Here is a 17576-nt window from a genome sequence, read left to right on the forward strand (position 1 = left end):
CCTCTCTCCAGCCCGTAAGCTCCTCTATGGAGCTCTGCCCAGGGATTTCGAGGCTGAAGCCCCCGCAGTGGAGGTGTAGTGTAACGTACCTGGCAGTCTCTGCTTGGTGCGCACGCTTGAGGGGGTGGGAGGCGGGGTCACTCCTGTACCTTGTACTTTGTAGACATACGTGTGTTCTGTGGACTCCAGAGAGCCTGCCAGGGAGAGAAAGGGGTGGGAGCGTGCTCCTGGCACAGGCTGTCCGGGAGGTGCCACCTGCCTTGACTCAACCTGTTCCCTAAAATAAGCTGCTCCTGCCATTGAGCTGGCCAGTCTGGTGCGCCCTGCACTCAGGTGAGTGCCACCAACTGCAGGAGGTGTCCTGCGGCCCTGCTGTGCCCCCCACTCGCCTTAGCCAGCAGCAGGGGGCACGTACGCAAGTACCCAAGGAACCAGGCCCGACTGGGAAGTGTCCTTTAGCAGTGAGACCAGATGCCTGTGCTAACGGCTGTGACGTGGTGAATTAAACTCTGCGCTGTCTTTTACTTCATGACACCGTAGTCAGCACTGCCTGGGGAAGGAACAAAGGAAGGGACCTCGAGTTTCGGGAATTAATTCCTTAATAGAGCAGGAAAAGAACCATGCAGTTTCACGTCTTCCCCAAATCCCAGGAACTCTAGTACTTGTTGGCTGCTGGCTTAAAACACAAGGTCTCAGTGCTACCTTCTGGTCTGCAACTGTCCCCTCTTAGAAGCAGCCCTGTGCTGAGGCAGAACACTCAGGAGGACAATGAAGAGCAGTGACCCTGAACCCAATGTCTCAGACACGCTGCTCTGCGAGTCTCAACACTGGATGAACCGGCTGGCTGGACTGAAGGCAGAGCAGTCTGTCTGCTGTCAGGCACAGGGATCTGCTTTGCACTCCCTGGTTTCAGGTGGGAGCAGGCAGCAGAGAGAGCCGACAGGTTCTGCGCACAGCACCCGGCGGTAAAGAATGGGACTGCGGAGGGCTCCTGGCCTGAGGGGTGCTAGGGGCCACGGGCACGGTGACAGCTGTCCAGGGAAATGAGACCTGGGCAGAGGCTCCTAGTCCTACCTGCTGTTAAGTTAAAGGTGCGTCCCTTTTGTGAAGCTTGCACAGGAGAAAACCAGTTCAGCACAGAGCCCACCACAGGGATCTGCCGTAACACCCCCTGCAAAACAAAGCCCTCGCTCAGGCCACGCTGCTGCTGGGCCCGCGGCCTGCTGCCGGCGGGGGTCCCGGCGCCAGCCTCACCTCTTCCAGAAGCCGCTCCTCGTTTGCCTTCTGCAGCTGAATCTGAGCTTCCTGAATTCCTTTCCGAACAACTTCTGTCATGTTCTCCAGGAGCTGTGTTGAGACCAAGAAAGGGTAACCTGTCTGCGCTTCCTGCCTGGGCCCAGAACCATCAGCACAGCACTGAGGCCCTTTTCCAAAAGGCCACCTGTCCGTAGACGGAATTCTACATCTAACTGCCAGTGTGAAAGGGAAACAGGAAGCCCATCGGGAGAGGACAGAACGCCACAGCACACCGGGCACGGGCACACATGCGTGCTGAGCGGCCGCACAGGGGCTGAGAGCCTGGATGTGTGGTGACAGAAAAGCGGCACCTGCTCGACGTTTCTGGAGACAGAGTCAGGAAATATGAACTCAAAGTCTGCAGAAACGCAATTTCAAGTTTATTTTGGTGCAAAAAAATTCTAAAACCATGCATAGTTTTTTCATGGTATGCATTTCCAAGAACTTTGTGAAGAATCTGCATGGATTTCAGATTTTTTTGCATCAATAAGAGCACCTTTTAATTCTAGTTTCCACGAGCTTTTTAAAGTATCTTCATGCAGTCAGCTTTAGAAGAAACCCAAAGAAAAGCAAGCTGGCTCCTCAGCCTCACTGCAGACTTCCTTCTCTCTTCCCACCCCACCCAAGGGGGCAGGTGTGGGTCAGACTCACTGGGGTCCCCTGTCCTTTGCCGTGGTTTCTGGGGAAGCAAATGTCTGGCCTGCAGAAGGTCCCTGAAGCCAACTGGCCGACAAGCAGGTCTGAGCGGCGGGCAAGTCCTGTTCCTGGCCAACACCTGTCTCCCTCAGTCAGGCCCCGCTCCCGTTAGCAAGCCTCCCTGACCCTGCCAGGCAGAGGTGACATGTCTACACGGCCACGTGGCATGGCTGTAGGTGTCCCTCCACCACTGGCTTTGGGTTCGCTGTGGGCGGGGACTGTGTCAAACCTGTGTGGCACAGTGCCTAACTCACTAGGGACATTTGCTTTGTTGTTGGCAAAGAATGAACGAACAGATAGTCAACAGCGGCTTCTTCCTCTGTGGCCCCAAGCGAGCTGCACAGGCAGAAGCCCAGAGAGGCCAGGAAGCACTAGTCAGTCTTACAGACCCTTGAGTTTTCCTCCGTTTCCCGGGCTGTAACTGCAATGGTCTCCACTAGTTCGGAAACATCGATGTCCTCACTCGCCATGCCGATGTAAATACAGCTCTTCATGCTTTTATACTCGGGGCCTGCAGGAGAAACAAGCTCGGTCCTCACGCCCTGGGTTGGGGGCACAGGCCCACTCTGCACATGGTCATGCGACACGGAGTCCATGGGATGAGGAAGAAGAGGGGGACAGCCCCTCAAAGCACAGAGCCAGGAGGCAGATGTCGCTCCCTAGAAAGGGCTGTGCCAAAACCGGACTACAGCAGAGAGAGAAAACACGTTTCCTTGAAGCCAATTAGAAGATGTCCTTTGCAAGTTCACACCTGACTCACAAAAGCAGCACTTACCCATTTTAAACGTCAGGTCAGACTCCAGTTCATTTAACTTTTTCAGGAGTCCAGCATGGATCTTTTCCCCCTCCGGATCAGATTTCAAACTGCTCTTATCATCGTTAGCATGTTCATACCTAGAAACAGAATCAAGCAATGACATTGTAGTCCAACAGATCAGATGTCTCTTCAAACACAGGTTTACACGGAAGTAGACTGCAATCTGGCAGAGATGAACAGGAATGGAGGGTGAGACAAAGGGGCAGGCCCAGGAACCCAGGGCAGTCACAAGGGGGCCATCTAAACAAGGGCCAAGGGTTTGGTCTAGCTTGGGACTGCAGGCAGGAGAGCTCAGCTTCTGCTGAAGTGCACCCTGGGAGGCACTGGTGGGCTCAGGTGCTCAGATCCCTGCCCCCACATGGGAGTCCAGGCTCCTGCCTCTGGCCTGGCCCAGCCCTGGCTGTTGGGGACAACTGGGGAGTGAACTGGAAGATCTGGAAGCTCTCTCTCAAAAGGCAACTTGCCCCACCTTTACAGCAGACGGGACTCAGCCACAGGAGGGCAGCACACGGGAGATGAGGAGCCCAGTGGGGCTTCTGCTCCCTGCGAATCGGGCTCTTTTTCTTACAGATTCGTAATCCTCTATCTATCTACCCCTTATGATACTGTGACAGTTCTACTTAAATGTTCATGGGAATGCATACTGTGAACAAACTATGGATGGACCAAAATCTTTTTGCACTAAAATAAACAAAAAAAATTGTTTATTTGAAAGGCAAAATTACACAGAGGGAGAGACAGAATTTCCATCTGCTGGTTCACTCTGCAAATGGCCACAATGGCGGGGGTTGGGCCAGGCTGAAGCCAGGAACCTGGGATTCCATCCAGGTCTCCCATGTGGATGGCCTGGCTCCAAGCACTCAGGCCATCATCCACTGTCTTCCAAGGCCGATTAGTGGGGAGATGGATTAAAAGTGAAGGAGCTGGGACTTGAACTGATGCTTATATGGGATGCCGGTGTCCCCACTAGCAGCTTAACTCGCTGTGCCACAACGCTGGCCACTACAATTTATAATTCCAGTTTCCCGTGAACTTTATGAAGTGCCCTTGTACACCCATCTTGATCCTCTCCCGGGAACTTGTGAGTTGGCACATGCAGTCACTGACTCTGAGCTCACTGAGTGCGGTCGCGGTGGGGGCCCGACTGCCTGCACTGTGCTTTTTGTGCCCAGAAAACCGGCTCGGTGTTTGTCTGCCCAGTGTATTACTACTGCAGGCATTCTAAGCTGGTGCACAAAGTAACCCATCCACGTTCCTGATACAGCACAGCCTTTAACTCTGCTCGAGACGCCGCAACTTTACCTGACAACCCCGATACCAGGCCAGTTAGGGTCGTCGACATACAGGAGGCCTGCTGTCGCCTCCACTTCCTGCTTGAACTCTTCCCGGAGCTGCAGTGTGCAGGTCAGGACGGGCAGCTTGCTCTGTATGCAGGTCACGAGCTGGTCCACGTCCTCTCCCCGAGTTCCCAGAACTGAAAACGTTCACCACGTCAGAGAACTGCTTTAAGGGTGGCTAACTGAGAGGCCAGGGCTCCCTCGCCCACCCCTGGCAAGGTCAGAAGTTCAGGCATCACGCAGTATTCCTGTGTCTATACTAATGTGTATGTGTGTGTATATATATATATATCTCTCACAGTAGTCCTATGTCTACACTTGTGTGTGTATCTCACAGTAGTCCTGTGTCTACACGTGAGTACGTGTATCTATATCTCATAGTAGTCCTGTGTCTACACATGTGTGTGTATCTATATCTCACAGTAGTCCTGTGTCTACACATGTGTGTATGTGTATCTATATCTCACAGTAGCCCTGTGTCTACACGTGTGTATCTATCTCACAGTAGTCCTGTGTCTACACATGTGTGTGTATCTGTATCTCACAGTAGTCTTGTGTCTACACGTGTGTATCTATATCTCACAGTAGTCCTGTGTCTACACACGTGTGTATGTGTACCTATATCTCACAGTATTTTTCTACAGACAAGTCTCTAGGCTGGGCTGATGCTACCAATAATCCTCATGATGGCTTTTTCTTTCCAGAACAAATGACCACATTTTCCTACTTTGAAGTCTTTCAGAAAATATCTTTCCAAAAATGTTGAAAACATTATGAAAAACCACTCAACATTTTCTGAAAAATTTTAAGCTGTCATACAAAAAAAGCACAACCAAATCTTTACTACCTCTTTTTTCAGTGTTTAAAAAAAATGGAAACATAAAAATCATGCATGTTTATGGGGTACTGTGTCATGTTCTGATACATGCATAATAATAAATTGGGGACAGCATATGTCTCCATAAACATTTATCACTTCTTTGTGAGGAAAACATCCAAAACCCTTTCTCCTAGCTTTTCTGAAATGCAGAGAAGATCACTGTTCTCCGTGGTCATGCTTCCGTGCACTGGAATGCCAGAACTCACTTCTCCTATCGTAATCTTCACATCCCTGCTGGGAGGCGCGGGGCCAGGGATCTGTCGTGAAAGACCACGTTCCTTTGGCTGCACTGTTTTCTGCAATGTCTACACTCAGAATCACGAGGGAAGCTACGCTGCAGCTGTCCGGGCCCCACGGCAGACCCAGGAGAGCAGAGTCTGTGGTGGGCCCAGCCACGGGGCGCTTGCACAGCTCCACAGGTGCTCTACTGCGCAGCCAGGAGTGCGAGCCATCGCAAGAAAAGACCCAGGGTCACAAGACAGCAAACCACGGGAACTCCAAGGACTTCAGGGAGACCCACTGTGTTCATGAGAAGGACACTGCAATGCGCGGCTTCCCACAGTTAGCACCACAGTAAAGCAGCAGCCCTTCCGAGATGAGATGCTCCCGGAGACGGGAACATCACAAGGGGAAGCTATCAACCGACATGCCTGGACTTCACCGATGGAGCAAAAGGGAGAGGACTCGACCGAGACCAGTTACCTGCTGCCGTCATCAAAGGGCTGAAGCGCACACACACCCCCTCGGCTTCCAGATCCATGACAGTGAGGCCGCTGGCAGGCACCAGCTGCTTCAGCTGCTCCCCCAGCTGCAGGGGAAAGCAGAGTGTGAGTGCCCTCCAGGGCGGGGCAGCACCACCGCGCCACCTTCCCTCCTGCACTCCGCCCACACCAGAGGCTCTCGGAGAGCTGCTCTCCTCTGATCTTTTTCTGAATATCTCAATATTTTTTCTTGCTAATAAGTACAAGTTCACTGTAAACAGAGGAAATACAGGTGAGCTGAAGAGTGAAACCCATATCACGCCAGTCAGGGACCCCACTGCTGACGTCTGGCGGAGAGCTCCCCCAGCTGCTTTGCTCCTGGGTGAGCTGGGGGGGGGGTGCTTTTTGTCATAAAGCGTGGCTTCTCCACACAGCTCAGGGACCTGCACTTGTCCACTGCATCCGAGACAGCCACTTCCCACCTTAACCACACAGCTGCACGGCCTGTGACGGCTGTTGTGAACTCCACAGTGTGGGTGAGCTCCAGGGCTCATTCACCAAGCCTGTCTGGCTGTTCACATCCAACAACTAGGACACCACTGTGAACACCTTACACCATTTATCATACTCTTTAGGGTAAAAGCTCCGAGGTACCATTTCAGGGTCAAAAGAGGTACCAAAGCATAAAGGCTCCCCGGAACCGACTGTCGAAGGTGCCCTGAGGACTTAGAGGGGCTCTGCAGACCTCGCTCTCCACGCAGGTCGTCTCTCGGCCTCGCACAGCAACAAGGAACGCTCCCACGAGGAAGCTGAGGCAACGATGCCAGGAGGCCTTGCCAGAGGGGAGTCAGTACGTGAGGCGCGGCAGGACCCAGGCGAGTCTAGTGCCTTCCTCCCCTGTGGGTGGGATTTCCTTTTCAGGACCACGTGCTGTCTCAGCCCCGAGATGTTCAAGAAAACACAACCAAGCCAATCTCACCCAGCGATTCAGCGCGTCACAGGAATGCCTCTCCCGGCCGGCAGCCGCAGGTGCCATGCTGGGCACTGGGACAGCTTTAAACACTGGATCTGAGGTCAAGACACAGACAGGAGATTCACTCCCAGAAACCAGGCTAACAGCAACACACAGCTGTCCGAGCCTGGCGTCAACCCCAGGGAATGGTCTCAAGGGCACTGAACCCAACGTCCACCTGATGGAAGGCTGGAGCTCCCCATCTGTCTCTCAGGAACTACAGAACACTGGAACACGCTCACACAAAGCCAGCCTTAGTTTTATGTTTTAAAAATGTGTCCTTATGAGGAAGAGCGAGCACTGTGTGGGGTCCGTCCGAGCCCGCCAGCTTTCTAATCAGGTGGCTCCAGACCCCCCCTCACTCAGCAGGTGGTCTGGTGCCCACTGAGGCCAGGCACTGTGCCAGACACTTGGGATGGAAATCTGGGGAGGCTTCTGTCACCATGGAAGTTACATTCTAGTTAGCGAGCAGAACCTAAGGAAAATAAAACCACTGCACTCATGTGTCACTGTCAGTGCCATGAGAGAAGGCAGGGGCTCCATACAGTACGGCAGAGGGCCTGAGACACGCCAGACTGGGAGGCGCTCTGAGGTGGCATGCAGTGGGGACCCCAGTGGTGAGGAGGCAGTCAGGGGAGTGAGAGGAAGTGTGTCTGAAGCAGAGGGATGTGCAAGTGCTGAGGCCTTGCACGAGGAAGGAGCAGTGTCGCCGGGGCGCACACGCCAATCTAGCTGGAGCAGAGCTAGAGGGGAAATCAGAGAGGCAGGGCAGCGCGCACGGGCCGGCCGTGGCGGGCACAGCCATGAAGGGCCTGGACTGTACTCAACTCAAGCGCAGATACGGAGGGGTCCGGGTGGAGAAGAAATACCTGTGGCTTCCACTTGCAATGTTCACTCACTTTCACATGGAGAAGGTTCTGGAATGGGGTGTACAGACTGTATGGAAGTCAGACAGAGGCCAAGAGGAGACTCTGACCATCCAGGTGAAAAATAATTGTGCCCTGGACTAGGTTGGGGACATTCTTGGACTTTTTTTTTTAAGATTTATTTTTTATTTATTTGAAAGGTAGAGTTAGGAAGAACAGAGAAAGATCTTCCTCCTGCTCGTTTGCTCCCCAAAAGGCTGCAACGGCAGGGGCTTGGCCAGGCCAAAGCCAGGAGTTTCACGGGCGTCTCCCACACAGGTGCAGGCCCTTGGCCCATTCTCTGCCACTTCTCCCATGCACATTAGCAGGGAGCTGGATCTGAAGTGAAGCAGCTGGGACTCAAATCAGCATCCATAAGCGATGTCAACATTGCAGGCAGCGGCTTTACCCACTTTGCCACAACACCAGCCTCAGGGACACTGTTTTTTTTTGTTTGTTTGTTTGTTTTAAGATTTTACTTATTTACTTGAGAAGCAGAGTTATACAGAGAGAGGGAGAGACAGCTGGTTCACTCCCCAAATGGCCGCAACGGTTGGAGCTGAGCTGATCCAAAGCTAGGAGCTTCTTCCAGGTCTCCCTTGTGGGTGGTGCAGGATCCCAAGGACTTGAGCCATTTTCCACTGTTTTCCCACGCCATAAGCAGAGAGCTGGATCAGAAGAGGAGCAGCCGGGACATGAACCGGTGCCCATATGGGATGCTGGCATTGCACGCAGAGGCTTAGCCTACTATACCACAGCACTGGCCTAGACACAATCTTTAAAAGTAGATTCCTGGGTCCAACCTACTGAACCAAAATACCTACAGAGTAGGACCCAAGAATCTCTCTTCAAGTGACTTTTTCTCAGCCATTCCTGTGCACCAGTCTAGGGACTGGCATTCAGCAACCACAGGTTTAATCACTGAGTCCTTTGGCACTTAGCACTGAAGTTCTTGTGAAAACTATGAAGTTTTTCTGAAGTAATGCCTGAAGATTTTAGCCATAAAGATATTTTGGACTATCTATTTAACTTGATTTAAAGTGGAATCGCATTCAAAGCCCTGAAACAGACAAAAAACAAAATCACCTACCTGCACCTGAAAATTCTTGCACGAATCTGAACACCACCACTGGAGAACTGAGCTCATCTTCTACCTGCAAAAGTGGAGGCCTGGTGTTACCAAGCAACATTCAGTCGCAAACACCCACAAGGTGAAACGCTGAGTGTGGAAAAGACCGGACAGATGCTCTATTCCATAAACGCATTAGAAAGGTCAAAGGTTAATTTCAGTTGCTATAGAAATGAAAATAAAGGGTTTGGTAAAACTTTTAGATATAACTATGAGCCAGCCCTTAAAGTACGCTGTGAATCACATAACGAGCACCTGACACTAAGCGGTACGGAGGCAGGAGGAATCTAACACCGTGGACACAATCTAGGTCTGACGTTACAGCTCAAAAAAGCTGAGCACAAAGTAGAGCCCGAATCAGTGCTGGAGAGCCAGTGCTCACAACCAGGGAGGGTTTACTGGACTTTTCAACTGACAGGGAATAAAAGAAGGGGAACAGCTACTTTCCTCTCACCTTGTACAACTTTCAGAACAGGAGACAGTCCTGCTTGGATGGAGACGACCGCAGTCTAGAACTCCATTTTATAAACAAATTTAGTACTCACAGTCAAGACAGGCGGCAGACAACGGAAGTGCAGTAACGGGTTTCCTAACAGATGAAGATGTTCACTGCACTAAGCTCAGGCTCTCCACTGAACAAGTTACACCGAGGCCTGCTTCACCCTGGGGCCAGGCCTGCGCTGAGCAGCAGCGTCCCCAGCAGGCTCAGCGGTGTCTGGCAGGGGGAGAAGATCTCCACGCATTCAACAATCGCAGCACTAGGGTTCTAGTCACAAAACCCGTGTGCAAGGCCCTGAGTGTGGCGACTCGTCTGGCGAGCCACACCAGGAGACGCTGACCGGGAAAGACAGGCAGCAGCTGGGTCAGCATCTTTTCCACTCACTTTTCAGACTGTGGGGATGTGACTCAGAAGAAACAAGATTTATATTCAGATCTGCCCATTATTCACGAAGCAGGTTCCTGTGCTAAGTGCTTTTATATTTATCATCTCCTTCACAGAAAGCTACTGGTATTTTTAAAGGAACAGAGGCCTAATATTTATAGTTTGGAGTAAGATCAGTAAAAGCAAGTAGGAATAAAAAAGGTGACAGAATAGTCCACCCATTCCCTTATCCTCAGGACAGGGAAGACTGATTTGAGTGCCAGACTTCTAAGTACTTGTATAGCTGTGATCACCTTTTCTTTCTTTGAACTCGGGGGTGTCAAAACTTGGTATGCATAAGAAATACAGAAATGTGGTCCAGGGTTAAACATAGAAACTGCTGGCTATAATGAGCTAATGCTGAAGTACTGGATTACACAGAACCAACTGGGGCCAACGCTGTGGTGCAGCGGGTTAACACCCTGGCCTGAAGTGCCGGCATCCCATATGGGCGCCAGTTCTAGTCCTGGCTGCTCCTCTTCCAATCCAGCTCTCTGCTATGGCCTGGGAAAGCAGTGGAAGATGGCCCCAGTCCTTGGGCCCCCGCACCCATGTGGGAGACCCGGAAGAAGCTCCTGGCTCCAGATTGGCGCGGTTCTGGCCGTTACGGCCATCTGGGGAATGAACCATCAGATGGAACACCTCTCTCTCTCTTTCTCTCTCTCTGTGTATGACTTGCAAATAAATAAATCTTTAAAAAATAAACAGAACGGGCCGGCGCCGCAGCTCACTAGGCTAATCCTCCGCCTGCAGTGTTGGTACCCCAGGTTCTAGTCCCGGTTGGGGCGCCGGATTTTGTCCCGGTTGCTCCTCTTCCAGTCCAGCTCTCTGCTGTGGCCCAGGAGAGCAGTGGAGGATGGCCCAAGTGCTTGGGTCCTGCACCCACATGGGAGACCAGGAGGAAGCACCTGGCTCCTGGCTTCGGATCTGTGCAGTGCGCCGGCCGTGGCGGCCATTTGGGGGGTGAACCAACAGAAGGAAGACCTTTCTCTCTGTCTCTAACTCTGCCTGTCAAAGAAAAATAAATAAATAAATAGAACCAATCATCAAAAACAGTTTAAGTCATTGCTGGATTCACAAAGTTCACAAAAAAGGGAATCCACAAAGAGTTTAGAAAGCAGAAAGATGACAGTAAGCTGCGCTGCAGGGGAAGAGGTCATGTACAGGGCCTGGACCTGACTCTAAGCTAGGGTCTTGCAGTTTAAGGAGGGACAGTGGTGAATTTGCATAAAGCCTGTCCAAAGCTTTTGTGGGAAGAAACGGTCAACGAACAGATACGTAGTATGATTCAGATGGCAGGAAGAGAAAGGAGGAAGGAAATAACCCCAGCAATAAAGTGGTGGATGGCAGGGGGTGACCAAAGGGGTCAGGAAGGGCCTTTCCGAGAGGTCATATTTGAAGTAAAATCTGAAAGGTAAGAAACCAGTCACAAGAAGAATCAAGGAGAGGGAACGTGTTTCCAGGCAACGGGAACAGCGTGTACAAAGGAGACTGCTGTGAGGGTTACAGGGAATAAACCTGAGTACTTAGTGCTGCACATGGCACCTAGGGAGCATTTCACAAGCAGCGGCTGCCATGGTGATGGGGACAACCGACAGACAAGACTGCTCAGTGTCTGCCACAGGAACAGAGTTCATGCCCGTCCAGGTTTGGCCTTACAAAGCTGCTCCAAAACAACTGGTGATGAACACCACTGCATCTGGTTGGAGGAGGAGGCGGAGTACAGAGATGAGGAAGAACCTGAGTGGGCTCAGCAAGGCAGGGACAGGAATGGCACCCGGGCCTAGCATGCCCGATGCATAGCTCTGTTTGCAAACAGGAGTCCAACCAACATAACTTGGTTTGACAGCTGAGTGCATGGGCTCAGGAGGCCAAGGGAATGACTCAATGTCACAAGGCCACACCGTGGCACCGCTCAGAACAGAACCTAGGTCTCCAGACTCCTCTAACGTCAAGGTTCTCCCAGGAAGAACTCGGGTCAACTGGCTCCAAGCAGCTCAGGAGGCAACACAGAGGGGCTCCACTACCCTAAACCAAACCAGGCTCTGAAATAAGAGACAGGGTGGACATTGATAGCAGGTTAAACCGCCACTTGGGATGCTTGTATCCAATATTAGAATGCAGGGTTTGACGACTTCACACTTCAGATTCAGCCTCCTGCTGAAGGGCCAATGACAATGATGGCCCAAGTACTGCCACCCATGTGGGAGAACCAGATGGAATTCCTGGCTCCTGGTTTTAGCCAGGCCTAGCTCTGGCTGCTGTGGGCACCTGGGGAGTGAACCACAGGATGGAAGATCTCCCCTTCCTCCCCAATCTTTCAAATAAATAAAGCTTAAAAGAAAAAAAAAGAAATTATACTAACTAGAACTCCAAACAAACATTGAGGGGCTAGTGCTGTGGTGCAGCAGGTTAAAGCCCCAGCCTGCAGCACCGGCATCCCATATGGGTGCTGGTTCAAATTCCAGCTGCTCCACTTCCAGTCCAGCTCTCTGCTATGGCCTGGGAAAGCAGCAGAAGATGGCCTAAGTTCTGGGGCCCCTGCACCCACGTGGGAGACCCAGAAGAAGCTCCTGGCTCCTGGCTTTGGATCAGCTCAGCTCTGGCTGTTGCAGCCAGTTGGGGAATGAGCCAGCAGATGGAAGACCTCTCTCTCTCTGGCTCTACCTCTCTCTTTAACTCTTTCAAATAAATAAAATAAATCTTTAAAAAAAAAAAAACTTAATTCAACTTAATTGTACTCTGAAGGACTGTCAGAAAACTTTTTAAAGCAGAATTTGACCCATATATTTCCTTAAACACTACGATGAAAATAAACATGAGACCAATCAACAGGAGCTGACACTCACTCTTGGCTGAGCACTGCTAAACCTTTACTTCCTCGTCTGGTTATTATCCCTAGTGGGTAATCTCTGAGAGATTCATTTTAACAGAAAATCCCTCTTTGTACAAACGGAAAAACTGGTGTCAGGTTTCAGAAAAGCAGTGCAGAGCACTCCGAGACACATGATGGTTTTTCATTTCAAGAAGACGGGTGTTCTACAGCCCTCAGGCTGGTGAAGTCAGTGGTGTTTCTAAGATCTCTGTGCAAGTCCACATCTTAATAGAATGAATGGATTATATGAAAGCACTACAGGAATTTAAACATTGTGTGGGACAAATTTTTTGGCTTCAGGCTAACTGCATAATTCGGTCATAAACATTCATTCCAAAGAATGTGGTTTTTCATTGGAGCTGCCATATTTCCACTGAAATTCATGTTTCAATTCTAGACAAAAAAACCATTTTGCATTGTTGAAGTTAAGTGGATGACATCTTCCATACCAAGATTCTGATGTGGTTAACTTTCTTCAAACCTTCCTGCAACCGCTGACTCTGCAAATGACAAAAAAAAGTTCATGTATTACTCAATGACTCAGTGGTTTTCATGAATCTTTGCATTCTGCAAACAAAGATCTCAGGCAGACAAAGCCATCTGCAACTTGGTGATTTCTAAGTTTGACTACGAATTTTTACATTTGAACATCTGCAAATATTCCCCAATCTTTCACTTTTAGAAGTTACCATAGTGATTTAAGAAAAGCTGTTTAAGTGAGGCATGGGAATCTGTTGCATTAACCTAATTAGTCAGAGTAGAGCAGGTATTGGGTGCAGTGGTTAAGTTGCTACTAGGGAAGCCCAAATCTCATATCAAAGTGCCTGGGTTCAAGTCTTAGCTCTGCTTCTGCTTCCTGCTAATGCACACCCCAAGAGGCAGCAGGTGACAGCTCAAGAACTTGGGTCCATGACTCCACATGGGAGATCTGGATTGAGTTTGAGGCCATTGGCTGTGGCAGGATTTCTCACCAGTATCACCAGCAGGACTATGGGTAAGGCAATTCATCTGCCGCTTACTAGTCAGGTCCTTCAATGAGTTACTTAACATCTCTGCGCTTCGGTTGCCTCAGCTATAAAACGGGGATGACAGCATCTGTCTTCAGGGATGCTGTGAGGAGCTGATACACATGAAGCTATCATTCAAAATGCCAAAGCTGCGGAGACCACATGGCTTAGTAGTTCATGCCATCATGACTTTCCTGCACTCTATAGGCCAAGGGGAATTGAAAAACTTAATTCCTTGAGTGCCCAAACCTTCTCTAAACTGACCAAGCGACTATGGCAATAAAGATTTACCTTTCCTGAGAACCAAATCAACATGTGAGTCAACAACGAGAGCACTTTTTTTTTAAAATGTGGGGCTTGGGGCCAGCGCTGTGGCGTAGCAGGTAAAGCCACCGCCTGCAGTGCCAGCATCCCATATGGGTACAGTTCTAGTTCCGGCTGCTCCACTTCCAAACCAGCTCTCTGCTATGGTCTGGGAAAGCAGCAGAAGATGGCCCAAGTCCTTGGGCCCCTGCCCCAGAGTGGGAGACCCAGAAGAAGCTCCTGGCTTCTGATCGGCACAGCTCCAGCCTTTGCAGCCATTTGGGGAGTGAACCAGCCAATCGAAGATCTCCTCTCTCTACCTCTGACTCTCTAACTCTGCGTTTCAAATAAATACATCTTTTTTAAAAAGTGGGGCTTTTGTAAATGTAAACGTTGAAATTATTTTTAATGTAAAAAATGAACTATCCCAATAGCATCATAACCTAAGGACTACTGCTATAGCAATACAAAAACATTGTGGCATTTGGGGAGCTCGCTTGCTCGCTCTCTCTCCTCTCTAACTCTGCCTTTCACAGTAGGCTAAAAGGCTAAACTCAGCTTGTGACGCCAACATCCCCCGTGGGAATACTAGTGTGAGTCCTGGCTGCTCTGTTTCTGATTCAGCTCCCTGCTATGTACCTCAGAAAGCACTGAAGGTGCCCCAAATACTTCATATGGGAGACACTGATGAAGTCCTGGGCTCCTGGCTTTGGCCTGGACCAGCCCCGGCTGTTGCAATCATCTGGGGGGTAAAACAGTAGATAAAAGATCTCTGTCTCTCCCTCTCTGTCACTCTGCCTTTCAAATATTTTTTAAAGATTTATTTATTCGAAAACATTTTTTTAAATATTTATTTATTTGAAAAGTAAAGTGACAGAGGGAGAGACAGACAGAGGTCTTCCATCCACTGGTTTACTCCCCATATGGCCGCAACCACCAGGGCTGGGCCAAGGCAAAGCCAGGAGCTTCTTCTGGGTCTCCCACACGGGTGCAGGGGCCCAAGAACACGGACCATCCTCCACTGCTTTATCAGGCGCATTAGCAGGGAGCTGGATTGGAATGGAGCAGCCGGGACTAGATCTGGTGCCCATATGGGATGCTGATGTTGCAGGTGGCAGCTCTACCTGCTCCACCACAGCACAACAGATAAACAGTAACAAAACAAAAACCACCTATATGGATTTCAAAAATTCTGGCACCACAATAAATCTACCTCAATTTCATTTTCCACAAACCTTTTCAAGTCCCATTATGTGAGATCAGGGACCACTATAGGAGCTTCAAAAGAGATGAACTCATTAAGTCCTTGTAATAATTGTAATAATCTTCTATTACAACCTCTCTTTCACAGGTAAAAAAATGGAGATGTCTAAATATGGCATCACGCTTCTGACCTTAGGAAGGGGCTCAGCTCTCACACTGTACAAATCTGACCTTTTTTTTTTTTTTTGCTTTATAAATGGTATGGTCTGAATGTTTGTGCTTGCCCAAAGTTCCAATGTTGAAATCAAGTCTCCAGTGTGACAGTTAAAGAAGTGGGGCCTTTGGATATGACTGGAGCATGAAGGGAGCGTGGCCACCCCTTCCACCACGTGAGGACACACAAGGCACCATCTGCAAGGGATGGCCCTTCACCAGACACCAAATCCGCTGGTGTCTTGACCTTGGACTTGCCAGCCTCTACACCTGTAAGTAACCAATTTCTGTTGTTTGTAAATTACCCAGTTCCAATGCACTAAAACTAAACTATAGCATAATTCCACCTTGTTCACACTTAAAACAACTCAAATTAAAAGAGAATTAGAACTGTCCCTAAAACTCTGCAATTTGGGAACCCAAGTCAGTTGGGTTAACAATATCCATGCTACTTGAAGTAACCTTTAACCTTCATATTCTCCCACTCTGGAAAGTCAGTCGGTTATAGCAAACGTTCAATGCCCCGATCTGCTCCTCCAAATCATCTTGTGACTTCTTTTCTCAGCCCATGTGGGCAGTGGCTTTCATGTTAATCTGATTTCATCTGCACACAAATGCTGGGAGAATCCCAGAGTCTCTCCCAGAACTCTAAACAAGCAACATATACATGCAGGGCAATGAGTCTGCCTGCTAATGAGGCAGCAGATCCAGACAATGAGGGCTGGAAAGAGCATACAAAATCAAGCACTTGTCTGTCTCTGCTTCCGCCAAGGAAACTCTGCGACTCATCTGAACTCCAGGTTTCTACTCACCAACTGACAGGCATGCTTGATCCTTTCCACAGTCCCATCAAGTCCCAAGTATTGCAAAGATAACCACAGAGGCAGGGCACGGAGTTTATCTGCTGGCTTATTTGATGTAAGACCGGCAACTAAAGTCTAAAAAAGCAAACATGGGTTCATTCATCAGTCATCGAACGCTCCTAATAGAATTAACTAGCCATCATTTACTGAACACCTAGTTTGTGACAGACCCTATGCTACATACTCGGCTTGCATCACTCTTTTGATCTTCCAACAACTCCATGAAGAACTACTCTAGGTAGCTTAGCTCAGAGACTTCGCTTTGCCCAGGGGTTCACAACCATGGAGTGGCAAAGCCAGAAAGAAAATGTAGATAGAGGGGCCAGTGCTGTAGCACAGCAGACGAAGGTTCCATCTGTGACACCAGCATCCCACATGGGTTCTGGTTCAAGTCCTGGTAACTCCACTTTCCACCCAGCTCCCTACTAATAATTCATCTGGAAAAGTAGCAGAAGATGGCCCAAGTACTTGGGTCCCTAACACCCATGTGGCGGACCTGGATAGAGTTTCTGGCTCCTGGCTCCGGCCTGGGAGGGAGGGAGGCAGGAAAGGGAGGGAAGGGAAGGAAGGGAGAGAAGGAGGGAGAGAGGGAGGGAGGGAGAGAGGGAGGGAGGGAGGAAGGAAATAAACACAGATGAAAAGCTGGGGCTTTCAGCCACTCAGACAGCCCCTTCCTAGGCTCTGTGTCCTCAAAGGTCTGGCCATGATCCACTGAGCAAGACTTCAGAAGCTGTCTTCACAGGTATCACTTAGAGCTTCCTTTGCATGTCACTATCACACTAACCAATCGTTACTGAGAACTACAATTATGGTTTTTAAAAAACAACATCTTAACAGCCTATTGGACAATGCAGTTCAGGAGCTTTAAAATACTCCCACTCAGTAATTCTACTAATAGAAACCTACTCTAGGGAAATAATTTGAAATATAAAAAGATATTCATTATCTCATTATTTCAGTAACAAAAATTTGCAAACACCCTGAAAGTCCACAAATGGAGAATGATTAAATAAACTCTGAGAGTTAAGTGACAGAATATGACCCAGTTACAAAATGCCATAAAAACTCTTCATATGCATAGGGTGAATAAACAGAAAAAAAATTTTTTAACGTAGTAGAAATAGAATTGAGGACAATTTTTCACTCTTCCCCTTACTTTTCTCTATTTTGTCCCTAAAGCCAGTGAGCATCAGCCCCTCCCTACTACCTCCCAGTGCAAGCCCTCACCAAGGCAGGGTCATCATGCTTGTAGAGTGTCACTGCGGGAACAGCCGGCAGACCCAGCCATGGGCCAGGAGTCAGTGTCATGCTATCACATTTGGTTGCAGCCTAACAAAAAGAGAGAAGCTGTTCATTACATTATCAGAACACACTTAACCCAACACCCTTCTCCAGTCATAAAAACTACAGAAAGCCA

The 17576-nt window shown here is 49.5% G+C and overlaps 1 protein-coding gene across 3 annotated transcripts in view; it reads right to left on the reverse strand.

The window, feature by feature from the left end:
* The window catches only part of PDXDC1 (pyridoxal dependent decarboxylase domain containing 1), a 62456-nt gene that overhangs the window by 1785 nt on the left and 43095 nt on the right, over positions 1-17576 (reverse strand). For all 3 annotated transcript variants that reach the window (XM_017342500.3, XM_008257801.4, XM_017342499.3), the window contains exons 11-22: positions 17387-17488; positions 16109-16234; positions 13020-13070; positions 8735-8798; positions 6707-6795; positions 5729-5834; positions 4112-4283; positions 2768-2886; positions 2382-2503; positions 1255-1347; positions 1075-1171; positions 90-194 (exon numbers count right to left, since the gene is read on the reverse strand). In XM_017342500.3, the coding sequence (XP_017197989.1) occupies positions 90-194; positions 1075-1171; positions 1255-1347; positions 2382-2503; positions 2768-2886; positions 4112-4283; positions 5729-5834; positions 6707-6795; positions 8735-8798; positions 13020-13070; positions 16109-16234; positions 17387-17488 (1246 nt within the window). The remainder of the gene's footprint in view (positions 1-89; positions 195-1074; positions 1172-1254; positions 1348-2381; positions 2504-2767; positions 2887-4111; positions 4284-5728; positions 5835-6706; positions 6796-8734; positions 8799-13019; positions 13071-16108; positions 16235-17386; positions 17489-17576) is intronic.

Source organism: Oryctolagus cuniculus, chromosome 19, assembly GCF_964237555.1.
Source record: "Oryctolagus cuniculus chromosome 19, mOryCun1.1, whole genome shotgun sequence".
NCBI classification, from domain to species: domain Eukaryota; kingdom Metazoa; phylum Chordata; class Mammalia; order Lagomorpha; family Leporidae; genus Oryctolagus; species Oryctolagus cuniculus.